This window comes from Colobus angolensis, unplaced genomic scaffold (genome assembly GCF_000951035.1).
Source record: "Colobus angolensis palliatus isolate OR3802 unplaced genomic scaffold, Cang.pa_1.0 Scaffold2, whole genome shotgun sequence".
NCBI classification, from domain to species: Eukaryota; Metazoa; Chordata; class Mammalia; order Primates; family Cercopithecidae; genus Colobus; species Colobus angolensis.
Window position 1 is genome coordinate 7731637 of NW_012115154.1, and position 13960 is coordinate 7745596.

The 13960-nt window shown below is 48.9% G+C and overlaps 1 protein-coding gene across 1 annotated transcript in view; it reads left to right on the forward strand.

Moving 5' to 3' along the window:
- CLEC2L (C-type lectin domain family 2, member L) overlaps nt 1–12929 on the forward strand; it is a gene marked incomplete at its 5' end in the record, with an annotated part of 20807 nt that extends 7878 nt beyond the window's left edge. The window contains 4 exons of the mRNA XM_011941563.1: nt 4339–4413; nt 8117–8283; nt 9996–10096; nt 12184–12929. Of these exons, the coding sequence (XP_011796953.1) occupies nt 4339–4413; nt 8117–8283; nt 9996–10096; nt 12184–12295 (455 nt within the window). The remainder of the gene's footprint in view (nt 1–4338; nt 4414–8116; nt 8284–9995; nt 10097–12183) is intronic.
- Between the last annotated feature and the right edge of the window lie 1031 nt (nt 12930–13960).

Consider the following 13960-nt stretch of genomic DNA (forward strand, 5'->3'; position numbering starts at 1 on the left):
AAAGAAAATTTCCTGGAACTGAAAAATATCACTCTCCAGATTGAAAGGGCCTACTAGAGTAGATGAAACAGACCAAACCAAGGCATGGCACGCAATGATGAAATTTTAGAACATTGTGCAATGAAGACCCTAAAAGCATCTAGAAAGAAAATAATTAAGCAGTTGAGAAGGATCATGGGTGAGAATGGACCTAGACTTTTTGAAAGCAACACTGGAGCTAGAAGACAATTAAGTGATACCTTCAAAATTCTGAAGGAAAATTATTCTCGATCTATAATGCTTAGCCCTCTGGGTTCACAATTCCACGAGCAACATTCACCAGTGCACCATGGAACACAATGAGAATCTTTGCTCCTGGGGTTTGTGCAGTGCAGTGCTTTGGCTCTACCCTTCCTCAGGCAGCCATTGGATGATGTGCTTCACCAAGATGAGGGAGGAAACCAAGGAAGGGGAAGGAGTCAACATAGGAGAGAGGCAGATAAATCCTCAGACTGCCGGTGTCGGGAGACCCTGGATGGCAGCTGGGCTTAGAAGGCAACTGGTCAGATTCGAGCAGGTCAGAAAGTTCCAAGGGACATTTCTTCAAGATGGTCGTTATGGCCTGCATGTTGGTTTCCTCCCCAGATTTATAGGTTGAATCACTAACCTCCAACGCGATGATATTGAGGTGGGTAATTGAGCGGTAATTAGGTTTAGATGAGGTCGTGAGGGAGAGCTCCCATGATGGAATTACTACCCTTATAAGAAGAGGAAGAGACACCAGAACTTCCTCTCTCCACTATGTGAGGACACAGTAAAAAAGTGACTGTCAGCAAGCCGGGAAGTGGGCCCCCACCAGAACCTGACCATGCTGGCACCCTGATCCAGCCTCTGGAACTATCAGGAGAAATAAATGTCTGTTGTTTAAGCCACCCAGTCTATGACAGTTTGTTGTAGCAGACTGAACTAAGACCAAAGTGAAAGAGAAATTCCGATTTTGTCTCATCATGAAAGAGGAGTTTTGGCATTGAAATATGATACGCATACAGAAACTGAGCAAAGGGAAAAGAAGACCAGGATTAACAGGGAAACAAGAAGTTCTATGGACATGATCATAGCACACGGCATGGCTTTGCTGAGAGTACTGTTTACACTGACCTAAGAATATAACACCAAAGTATCAAGCTAATACAAACTATGATATTGAGAGGGCAGGGAGTGAGTGGTCAGGGTAGAGTGGTAATGTAGAGAATTAAGTCTGCATCACTATAATGGGAAGTCAATAAATTATATCTAAAACAGAAAAAAATCTAGAAGTATTTACGTACACATGGCATTTAGAAATTTGGAGCTAATACCAAAAGAGTCAGCTAAAAGAGTTGAAAACGGTTGGCTTTGGGGAAGGAGCAATGTTATTGCTACTATTATTATTTTTTGGAGACAGAGTCTTGCTTTGTCACTCAGATTGGAGTACACCAATGTGATCTTGGCTCACTGCAACCTCCGTCTCCTGAGTTCAATCGATTCTCCTGCCTCAGCCTATCGAGTAGCTGGGATTACAGGCACACACCACCACACCCGGCTAATTTCTGTAATTTTTGTAGAGACAAGGTTTCACCATGTTGGCCAGGCTGGTTTCGAACTCCTGACTTCAAGTGATCTGCCTGCCTCAGCCTCCCAAAGTGTTGGGATTACAGGCGCGATCCACTGTGCTCTGCACTATTATTTTTTAAATGAAGCCTATTAGAATTTCTTGATTCCTTAAATCTGTGCTTTTCAGACTATCCTTGGTGAAGGAAACAAATTTCTTTCCAAAATCCTTTGTAAAATACAATACAAATGAATAACGAGCAACAAGCACTTGGATATCGGGTAATGCTGAATTGCTACAGATTCTTCCTCTCAATTTCGGCACTTTTATCATGATAGACAAGTAACAGTTTACAGACAAACACTGAACTGCAGAGACACTGTTTTCATCTATGATTTATGTATAACATTGACTAAAAAAACACTTTCAAAATGGGTGCACAACAATGTAACTGCACTTAACTGTGCACTTAATGGTTAAGATGGTAAAAAAAAAAAATCCAAACAAAGTTGTAAAGGGAATTCACACCTGCTAGGAGGGCCGTAATCAAAACAATGCAAACCAACAAGTGTTGGTGAGGATGTGGAGAAACTGGAACCCTTGTCTATTGCTAGTGAGAATGTAAAGTTATGCACCAGTGATGGAGTTAGTGGTTCCTCAGAAAGAACTACTACTGCGAGCGGCGGCGGTGTCGGCAGCGGCCGTAACGAAGAGAGTTTGGCGCGATGTCTCACACCATTTTGCTGGTACAGACTACCAAGAGGCCAGAAGGCAGAACTTATGCTGCCTACGAATCTGTGAATGAATGCATGGAAGGCGTTTGTGAAATGTATGAAGACATGTGAAAAGAATGAATCCCAACAGTCCCTCTATCACATATGACATCAGTCAGTTGTTTGATTTCATCAATGATCTGGCAGACCTCAGCTGCTTGGTTTACCGAGCTGATGCCCAGACATACCAGCCTTATAAAAAAAGAGTGGATTAAAGAGAAGACCTACATGCTTCTTCATCGGCAGGCTCAACAGGCTGAGAAATAACTGTGTTGGAAGCATTGGGGGATGGGGGTGGGCTTGGAACAAGGGTGTGTACAGTGTGCTGTAGTGGAAGTTTTGTGTCATAGTAATCCTGTTTCCACTTTGTTATATTCTAGCCAAGATTGACTGTATTAGATGAAATGTGAGGATCTTGTTCAATTAGAAACCCCTGTTATCCCCTCTTGTTTTCTTTTCGTTCTTTTTTTTTACTCAAACATTTTTATGATGATTTAGATGGAAGTTGTTCTTTGTCAGTTAATGTTGGTTCCAGTCCTTCAGTCTCCAGCTGGGTTCCAGTCCATTCAACTGGAATGCATAACATTCGCTGTACTAACCCTTCTTCAAGTAGCGGGGGGGAGGGTGGAAACACAGTTTAGCCATGTCCTCATGATAAAGTTTTGGTAAAAATAAATAAGTGTTCTTTAGTAAAAAAACAAAACAAATAAAACTACCATGTGATCCAGCAACTCCACTCCTAAGCATATACCCAAAAGAATTGAAAGCAAGGACTTGAACAGATACTCAGACACCATGTTCTTAGCTGCATTATTCACAATAGCCAAAAGGTGGAAACAGCCCAAATGTCTACCAACAGATGAATGGATAAACACAACGTGGTCTTGCTATACAATGGAACATTATTCAGCCTTAAGATGGAATGAAGTTCTGACATATGTGACAACATGGATGAGCCTTGAAAACATGCTGTGAAAGGAACCAGACACAAAAGGACAAATACTGGATGTTTCCTCTTATATGAGCTTCCTAGAGTGGTCCAATTCATAGAGACAGAAAGGAGAAGGGTGGTTGCCAGGGGCTGGGGAGAGGAAGGGATGGGAGTTGTTTAAGGGGACAGAACTTCTGTCTGGGATGATGAAAAGTTTGCAAACAGACAGTGAGGATGGTTGCACGACATTGTGAATGTACTTAATGCCACTAACCGTACACTAAAAAATGGTTAAAATTGCAAATTTTATGTTATATATTTTCATCACAACTTAAAAAACTCTTAAAATACCCTAGGTTTAAAGTCTAAAAGGTTTCTCTCATTAAATATAAAATTAGAATATTAAATGATAACAAAATAAAATAAATAAATGAAAATAACAAAGGGAGAACCCAGAGTATCAGGAAGAGGACGGATGGTGTAGAGGTGGGTGAGTTTTAGAAAGTATCTATGGAGGAGGTGGAGGAGGAGACTTCGGGAGCAAAGATTCAGTAGCAGGGCTGTGAGGGCTGAATGGGTTATTTTGAGGAACCCATGTGGCTGAAACCTGTGACCACATAGAGAAGAGCAGGAGATTCAAGGTGGAAAGCTCTGACCATCACTGAAGATTTTGTGAGCAGTGGGTAGCCCGGCAGGGAGGGTTTCAAGCTGGGGAGTCACAGAATCAGAACTGCGCTCTACAGCAGTGGGTCGCAAACTCCAGCCTGCATCAGAATCACCTGGAGGGCTTGTTTAAACACAGCTTGTTGGCCGGGTGTCGTGTCTCACACCTGTAATCCCGGCACTTTGGGAGGCTGAGGCAAGCAGATCATTTGAGGTCAGGAGTTCGAGACCAGCCTGGCCAACACGGTGAAACGCCGTCTCAAAACAACAACAACAACAACAACAAAACACAGTTTGCTGGGCTCCACCTCCCCCTGTTTCTCATTAGCAGGATATGGGGCTGGTGGTGGGATGGCAGTGGGACAGGCGGTGGGATGTTGAACCCCTCTCTCTTCTTTTAGACACCACTACACGTCTCCTGCTGGGTGCCATCGCTGTCCTTCTGTTCGCCATCTTGGTGGTGATGAGCATCTTGGGTGAGCATGCATGTCAGAGCATTTATGCAATTCAATTTGCACACTCCTTGTTAAAAGCACATCTAATTAGTTAAAGAAAGATTCTAGACATTCCAAGAATCCTGTGGGGGACTAAGTAAGTAGAAAATACATAGTGTCTGTTGTTGAGATTTTAGCTTAAAATAATATATTCACACACAGACTATACATGTCCCCTTTATTAAGCCATGCAAGTAGAGTGGAGATGTTACTTAGGTATTATTTTTTAAGTGCTGTGAGAACTCAGAACAAACTTGGGGTAGGTTAGGAAGACAGTGCTTCTTGGAGGAGATGGTTTGGGAATAAGGATCATATTCAGTCAGGCACAGTGGCTCACGCCTGTAATCCCAGCACTTTGGGAAGCTGAAGTGGGTGGATCACCTGAGGTCAGGAGTTTGAGACCAGCCTGGCCAACATGGTGAAACCTCGTCTCTACTAAAAGTACAAAAATTAGCTAGCTGTGGTGGTGGGTGCCTGTAATCCCAACTAGTTGGGAGGCTGAGGCAGGAGAATTGCTGGAACCTGGGAGGCAGAGGTTGCAGTGAACTGAGATCACACCACTGCACTCTACCCTGGGCGACAGAGAGAGACTCCGTCTCAAAAAAACAAAAACAAAAACAAAAAACAACAACAAAAAAAACACCACACATCACATTCGGTCAGCAAACATTTATTGAGTGCTGCTGTGTGCTAAGCTCTGGGCTAAGTGCTAGGGTTAAAAAGAAGACAAATATGACACTGTCTCCTGTGTCCAGGGGTAAGTGCAATAACAGAGGTATTACTGCCCAGTGGCTTCCCAGAAGGAAAACACATGTACACTGAACCCTGAAGAATGAATAGGAGCTTCCCAGAGATTAGGAGGTAGAGAGTGCTAGGGAGGAAAAAGCTTTTCCTTTGCCCTCTTAAGTTCAGTGTCTAGGGGCCTGTAAATTAAACTATCAAAGACAAATTAGCAGGAGAAAAGGTACCCAATGTTTCTTAATATTTATGTTCATGGGAGTTCACAGATAATAAGAGAAACTCAAAGAAGAATTTAGACTCAGGGGCTTACATACCTTTTTAACAAAGGAAAGAGGGCTTGGGTTTCAAGGGCTGGTAAATTAAGGGAAGTGACTAGGAAACACACGGAGGAACAACAGGAGATAAAGGCTATTTTAATAAGGTTTGCTTATGCAAACTAATCTTGGTGTTGATTCCTTGGCATGTTTGATGATGAGTCACTCTTCCCTCCCTGGTTTAGGGTGGGCAGTGGGGGTAAGGGAGGGTATGGGGTGAGGGATGGGGAGTAGGGCAGCTCCCTCCCCAAAGGGAAATTTATGCCCTACTTTCTGGCAGATGAGAGGGTAGAGAACTCTTCCTGTTGATTCTGAATTGCCTTCAGCTTAAAATGATCCATATGTCAAAGTGGCATATTTTAGGGTGGCATATTCTGGACCCTATCAAGGGAATAGAACATTCTAAGTGGGAGAGGCCTGAGAAACGTAGAGTGTGTGTAGAACTGACGGGGTTGGATAAATGAAAAAGGTAGAAACTGCAACTAAGAACGTGTGAGGCTATATGAACAGGGAATCTGATTACTTTTAAGAGATTCAAATACAAGTGTATTGTAGGTTCTGAAGGGTTTCCAAAAATGATATTAGTGCCTCTGTCTTTGATCTTTGAGAAATGCCATAAGACCAGAGGTGGAATCCATAAAATGGGGGAAAATTCCACCAAGATTATCAATTCCTACCAAACCCTCCCCTATAGGGCTTGTATGACAAGGACAGGGGTTCTGAGTGTTTAGAAATGGATATGGCAGCCGGGTGCAGTGGCTCAAGCCTGTAATCCCAGCACTTTGGAAGGCCAAGGTGGATGGATCACTTAAGGTCAGAAGTTTGAGACCAGCCTGGCCAACATGGTGAAACCCTGTCTCTACAAAAAATACAAAAATTAGCTGGGCATGGTTGTGTGCACCTGTAGTTCCAGCTGCTCGGGAGGCTGAGGAAGAAGAATCGCTTGAGCCCGGGAGGCAGAGGTTGCAGTGAGCTGAGATTGTGCCACTGCGCTCCATCCTGAGCAACAGGAGAGACTCTGTCTTAAAAAAACAAACAAAAAAAAAAGGGTAACCACTGGGCCTAGCTTAAATTCACCCAGAGTAATTCCTACAAATTAAATCAGTTTTCTTTTATCCTCTTACATCAGTTTTCTTTTATCCTCTTACTAGGCTGGGAGGCCAGAGAATGTGTAGACATAGCTAATATGATTTCAATAAAGCACAACAGTCTCTTAGGAGATCCTTGCGGAAAAGCAGTTGAGATGTGAGATGTAGCCACACCATGGTCAGTACTCCCAGGTGGACTTGCATCTCATTGAACAGATATATATGCCCAGGGGGTGTCCATGAATGAATTGGTGTCTGTGTGGCTGGAGATCCCTAGGGGCTTGAGTACCAGAGGCCTGTTCTTGGCTCTGTCCTGGTCTACATTTTAATCAATCACTTGTATGAAAACAAACAAAAAGTATGCTTATGGAATTTGCAGCTGACACAATCCAAAAACACAATCCCACATGACAGATGGGTGAAAGAAATCAAGATTAAAATGCATCTTGAAAACCTCAAATGATGAGCCAGAGTGAATGAGATAAATGTGGAAGAAATAAATATAAGGTTCTGCATTTGGATTTAAGAAGTTATTTTCACATGTTCTGACACTGGAGGAGACCTGGCTTAGAATCAGATCATATGAAAACAATCTAAGATTGTGGATTAATTCCATTTGGCAAGGAGGCCCTTTGAGAAGCTCCGGGCTACCTTCCCAGAAAAGTCCATGTATGCACATACCCGCCGATCTGTTCATGGAAGCAGTCTGCAGACTGGAGATCCCGTGACAACTGGAAGACAGCATGGTGGTCACTGTTGCTGCTGGTAGAGCCACATGTGATGTGTCCCGGTCTGTCCTGGTGGCAGCGATTCAGTGGTAACCTGGGGACATTGCAGTGAGCAGGCAGGATGGAGAGCAACCCTTGCCAGGAATCTTGGGAGAGATGGCATCTGTTTCAACCTGGATGAGGGAGGCTGGTGTGCTTCTTTGAGTAGGGGGTAGAAGACAGAACGGGTGTCTCTGGGTCACTCCAGAGGCCAGATCCTAGACCAGCAGGTCTCCGTCACCGAGGGACAGGTTGGGACTCAACATTTAAGAACTTTCCATGCACACTAACAGCAAGGGGGTTACGAAAATAAAAAATGAAAAGAACTTCCCAGCAGTTCAGTGGTGGAATGGCAGCCCTGGTAGCTAACGTGGGCATGGTTAATGATAGCGGGCTGTCTGTCCTGCTGTTGGTACCTGGCCTAGCTGGAAAGAGAGGACACGTAGCTGCCAGGTCTCTTCCCAGTCTGAGTTTCTGGCGTTCCATGCCTCTGGGAGTTTGGAGACAGAGGAGATCCTAACCCAGTGGCTGCACCGCTGTCATGTCCCCTTGCGGTGACGCCTGCCGGGCTTCCCACTGTCCCCTTTCTCATTCATTTAGTGGCCACCCTTTTACCTCCAGGCCCCAGGAGAGGTGCTCACTGGAGAGGACAGCCACGCCTGCAGTGTCCCTGGAGGATGCCAAAGCTGAGGCAGGGGAGGGAGCCACAGAAAGCAGAGTGGGACTCTGGCCGGGGAGTGGGGCGGGCAGGGCCAAGCCGGTCTCTTCCCTGCAGCTTCCAAGGGCTGCATCAAGTGCGAAGCGCCCTGCCCAGAGGACTGGCTGCTCTACGGAAGGAAGTGTTACTTCTTTTCTGAGGAACCCAGAGACTGGAACACAGGCAGGCAGTACTGCCACACCCACGAGGCAGTGCTGGCTGTGATTCAGAGCCAGAAGGAGCTGGTGAGTGTGCCGAGGTGAAGGGGGGCGGGGAAAGGGACCTTCAGGGCCCCCAACCTTGACTCTAGGGGACAGTCACACCCTAAAGGATGCAGTGTTCCCTGTGACACGTCTCCAAAACCACCACCTGCTGCATAAGCACTGGGGGTGCAGGAAGACCGCAGGGTCTGAGCACGTCAATGAGTGGCTCCAGCTTCCACTTCCATTGTCAAGGCCACCTATTTCAATCCAAGGCCCACTGGTTGAGGTCACTTCGTATTATAAACCATAAGAATTACCAATGATAAAGCTGGTGATGTGGTATACACCTCTAGTACCAGCTACTCGGGGGCTGAGGCGGGAGGATCACTTGAGCCCAGGAGTTGGAACCTAGTCTGGGCAACACAGTAAGACCCTAGCTCTACAAAAAGTAAAAGGAAAATTAGCTGGGCATGGTGGAGCGTGCCTGTAGTCCCAGCTACGTAGGAGGCTGAGGCAGGAGGATCACTTGAACCCAGGAGTTCAAGGCCAGCCTGGGTAACATAGCAAGACTTTGTCTCTCTTTTCCTTTTTTTTTTTTTTTTGAGGCAGTCTCACTTTGTCGCCCAGGCTGGAGTACAGTGGTGCAATCTCGGCTCACTGCAGCCTCTGCCTCCTGGGTTCAAGCGATTCTCATGCCTTATCCTCCTGAGTCCCTGGGACTGCAGCCGCGTGCCACCACGCCTAGCTACTTTTTGTATTTTTAGTAGAGACAGGGTTTCACTGTGTTGGCCAGGCTGGGCTCGAACTCCTGGCCTCAAGTGATCCACCTGCCTAGGCCTCCCAAAGTGCTGGGATTACAGGTGTGAGCTACTGTGCCCAGCCACAAGACTTGTTTCTTAAGAAAAAAAGAATTGGCCGGGCACAGTGGCTCATGCCTATAATCTCAGCACTTTGGGAGGCCGAGGTGGGCAGATCACGAGGTCAGGAGATCGAGACCATCCTGGCTAACACTGTGAAACTCTGTCTCTACTAAAAATACAAAAAAAAAAAAAAAAAAAAAAAAGGAAAAAAAGAATTACAAATTATAAATGCATTGTGAAATGTTAAAACACATTGTCATTTTCTAAAGATCCAAATCAGGATATGGTCTCTCATTTAACATCCAAAACAGTTTTAGCAACAGAAACGTGAAAGAAACACAATTAATGGAGTCTATTGGCCGTTTTGGATTTTGAGGTTAACAGTGGTGTTAACCAAAATAGAAGATAATCTAAAAATCACTTCTGTTTGCCTTTGATACACAGTATGATATCCCCAGTCTGCAGCGAAAGTCCCAGAAATTTGCAGGTAGGACAACCAACCTGAGCATTGAGATTTGCCCCAGATCCTCCATCCAGTGGGCAATCCTCAAGCTTCCTGCAAATCAGGAATGCTGGCCTGCTGAGCTAGGAGGGCAAGCCCTGTACGGCCTTCCTGGCCAGTGGGCGTGCACACAGAGCCAGGGTCCCTTTCAAGCTGTCGGAGGCAATTGCTGTGAGGTCAGGAGCAGCTCAGAGCTGAACTCTGGCAGTGTGACTGCAGAGGACCCTGTAAGCCTAGCTCCTCACTTTCGGGATGCAGCGAGACAGCAGTCACTCTCTTGGCGTCTGTACCTCCCGAGAGCCAGTATCTTCCAAGCTGAGGTTTGTCTTGGGATGTGACAGCAGTCAGGAGACCGCATCTGACCCTGAGGTGTCCCTCTTTCCTCGGTGCAGGAATTTATGTTCAAGTTCACGCGGAGGGAGCCCTGGATTGGACTACGCAGAGTTGGGGACGAATTCCACTGGGTCAACGGGGACCCGTTTGATCCAGACACGTGAGCTGAGGCTTCATCTTCTGGCCACCGAGCTTAGTCTGAGAAAGGCCTGACTCACCCCCTGGACACAGCTCCCGAACAGAGAAGCCCTTGGTTTTGTGCTAGCTAGAGATACTAGTCTCGGGTCCCGCAGCATGCGCCAGAGACCCAGTCATGAAAATGCCTGTACTTCTCCCTCTCTCACAAAAGTCCAGCCTGGCTTGGTGGCTCTGCCCTGTGAAGCCATCGGAGCTTCCCAGTGTCTGGCCCAGGGTCTCTCCACCCTTGAGTCCCCATCTATGCAGCCTGGCGCTCCTCAGCTCCACTCTGGCACAACCATATCCCATTCAGCCGCAACGGGACAGCGAACGGGAGGGAGGGCCCTGGATGGCCTCACCCCATTGGCCAGAATTTAGTCACATGGCCACACCTGGCCGCAAGGGAGGATGGGAGTGCGCCTTCGTCCTGGGCAGCCACTTGGCACCTAAGCAACGTAGCTGTGGAAGAAAGGGGATCTGAAGGCAGGCACCCGGAAGTGTTCTAGGCTACATTTTCCAGGCAAACGCATCTCTTGATGGAGGGGGCACTGCTGAGGTGGTGGCGTGTGCCGTGGTGGTTTTGTAAGACTCACGTGGTGTGGAAATGGATGCAGGGTCTGGTGTGTGGTATGGGGGTGATGGTCGTGGGTGGAGTGGGTGGCAGATGTGTGGCTGTGGCAGTACAGTGGGGACTGTGTGGGGCGTGGGGAAAGGAGTGGTCTAGGTCTAGAGAAATGCAGGGAAGTGCATACAGGGGAGTGGGACCCTCAGAACAGACCCTGTGGCTAGAGGAATAGGCTCTGAGGTGCCAGCGGAAGGGTATGGGGTGGGGTGGGGAACACAGCTCCCAACCCGATGATGATGACACGTGAGCGTCCCCAAGGCAGGGGCTAAAGCAGAAGGGCGTCTGAGACCCTCGGATCCTCCTGGTTGCCAGAGGTGGCCATCAGCTGCGCTCCCACCTGAGGGTGGCTTAGGCAGTCACGCCCGTGGCAGCCCTGGAGGCAGGGGGCGTTCATGATGCTTCCCCTCCTCCTCCTTATCTCAAGCACCGTTCATTTTTGCCCCTTACTCTGACCTCAGTGCCCCTTCCGTTTCTCATCCCCTTTCCTGTCCGCCTCTCAGGTCTGCTCTCAGAGTGGCTGAGCAGGTCTTGCACTTTCCACCCCTCTCCCTGCCTTTCTGGAAGCTTCTTGCTCTCAGAGCCCTGCAGGTTGGGGTCTGTGGCGTCCTGACCACCTGGCAACCAGGGGGCCTTTGGCCACATTTCTCACACACCGCAGAGGTTCTTTCCCTTGCATTCCTTCTTGGGGTCCTTCCAATGCCCTCTGTTGTGAGGGTCTACCTCCAACCTTGGCAGGGGTTGGAGGTCTGGGTGAAGAACTAAGGTTAAGAAGAAACCTCTGAGGCTGGAAAGGGGTGATTTTAGGTAGGGGGGAATCTTCCCACCGCACACATCTGTGTGTGATGTCAATGAGTTCCTGGGCAGCACAGCCTCAGTTAGCCCATATTGGGGTTATTGCCGCCTGCCCCTAACCTGTGAGGGGTAGCTGACTTCAGCCAGCTCTGCGGAGCCCCTCCTGTGTGCTCAGCTCTGCGCATTGCAGGGGGCCAAGATGAGAGGACACAGAGCTCGCTGCTCAGGAGCTGGCTGCTTTGGGGACCTGTGTGGACAGACAGGTAGAGGCCCCAGGGGGCTGTGGGAGTGCCCCACAGAGCAGGCAGAGGACTGTGGGGAGGTAGGGTGGGCAGAGAGTGGCCCTGAACTGGGTGTCATGGAGCCTGGGACCTGTGAGCCAACTCTGCAAGGACATGGAGAATGGGGAAGTGTGTGTGTGTCCAGGAAGTGTCTGAGCGGCGTGCCGGGGTGGCTGAAGCTACGGTGCACAGAGTAGGAAGACAATGGGATGCCAAGCTAGAACATTCTGTCAGCACAAATGTCCTAGAAGGCAGCTCCAGTGATGAAGTGAGGGAGGGATAGGCCTCAAGGCCTCCATGGTCTCCCCTGCCACTGGGTTTTGGGCTGAGTGTCCCAGATCATAAACGCCTGGTCTTCTCTCCTGGCCACAGGTTCAACATCGCAGGCCCAGGGGAGTGTGTCTTCGTGGAGCCCACCAGGCTGGTGTCGACGGAGTGTCTGATGACCCGGCCCTGGGTGTGCAGCAAGATGGCCTATACATGAGGTGGGTCGGGCCAGAGGTGGCCCCTCCCCCCAGGCCTGTGGGAGGTGTCTGCCCCAGACCTGCCTCCAGCGGAGCCGCCTGCCCTCTGCAAGACGAAGCAGTGGGGTGGGTGGCCTCTGCCCCAGGCCCCTCTCCCAGGCCCTGGCACTCTGAGTCCCTGGTTCCTGGCCTCCTTTGTCTCCAGGCAGGTCGTGTGGCTCAGCAGTTAAATCCCATATGCTAAGTAGTGTAGGCATCTGCCCACCTACGCACACACACACATGCATACGCACACGCACGCACAGACACTGTCCCCTCTGAAGCTCAGTGTCCACCCTGAGCCACCCCACAGATCTCTCTCTGGCCCCCTAGAAGCCCTCTCCTCACTGCAGCCCTGGTGCTCTGGGGAAGGAGGGGCATTGACAGGTGGTTTGACTGTTCACTCAGTAGCCCCGCTTCCCCAGTGGTTTCTCTCATGGCTGCCAGCGGAGGCAGGCTAGGAAAGCTTGCCCCTCACCTAGGCCAGGCCAGCCCTGGGCCCCAGAGGTCCCCTGCGTCCCCCTTCTTTGCCTTGCCTAGGTTCTCAGGCAGGGCCCCTGCTGTGTCCGTGGTGCTGTTGTATTGGTCACTAACGGAATAAAGAGTTAATAACTCGTGTCCAGAGAAGTCTGCTGCCATTTGTTCCAGAGTCAGAGCTTGGGGAGGGATAGCGAGGGGCACATCTCTGGGTGCCAGTCTGTGGGGACCACCACAAAATTCACCTGTTCTAGTGCAGCAGATAGTGGTGTGTGAGGATGAAAAAAATGCACCTTCTGGCCTCAGGGCATCATTTCACATTGCTAAGCCTTTAAGGTATTCTTAGGTGGCCATTCCAGCTCCTTCATTGCTAGTCACCTCAAGATGACAAATGTTTATTCACACCTACCACAAGCCAGACACCACACCAGGCATGGGGGATCTATGGCCTTATCCCCTAAGAAGTACACAAAGAGCAGAGGAAACAGCTCAGAAAGTGCTAGAACATTCTGGAACACAGTCAAGGGATGGTTTATTCTGCATTGGGGCAGGATGGAATGAAGTGAACGGGAAGATTAGGTGGTGTTCACATTGAGCTGGAAAAGAGTTTGTGAAGGTCTTATGGCCTCTTCCTATCCCCCTTGATCTGCTTGGGGAGGAAGTGGTGGGGGCATGGGGTTGGCAGGCAGTGCCCTTGGGCCTGTAGGGGCTCCACACTCTCCTCCCCACACATTTGAGGCTCCAGCACCAAGCTGCAGTGGATCCCGGGCCTCTCTGGCCTCCTGATGTTCCTGGACGAATGAGATGTGGGTGGCCTGCCTGGGAGCCCAGTGCGTGCATTTGGGTCCTGGCCCATTTTCAGAAAATAGCTCGGAGAGAGAAACCGGGTCCTGCTGTGCTCTGCGCAGTCCTAGTACTGGTTTTACAGTCTTCAGACAAAACCTCCAACTTGGGTTTGTTACATTTTCTGCATGCTTTCCAGATACTTTGTAAAATACAGGTGGCTTGTGGTTTTATATTTTGCTGTCACTGGGAGGCCAGTTGGGGATCTGAGTATACAATAAAGTACTTAAGGGAATTCAGCTGGTGGTGGTGGGCCTGTAGGGGTGGCTGTGAGGGGTTGAGGGTTGAGGAAGTGGTCAGCTGCTGCCGCTTCTGGAGTGGGAGTC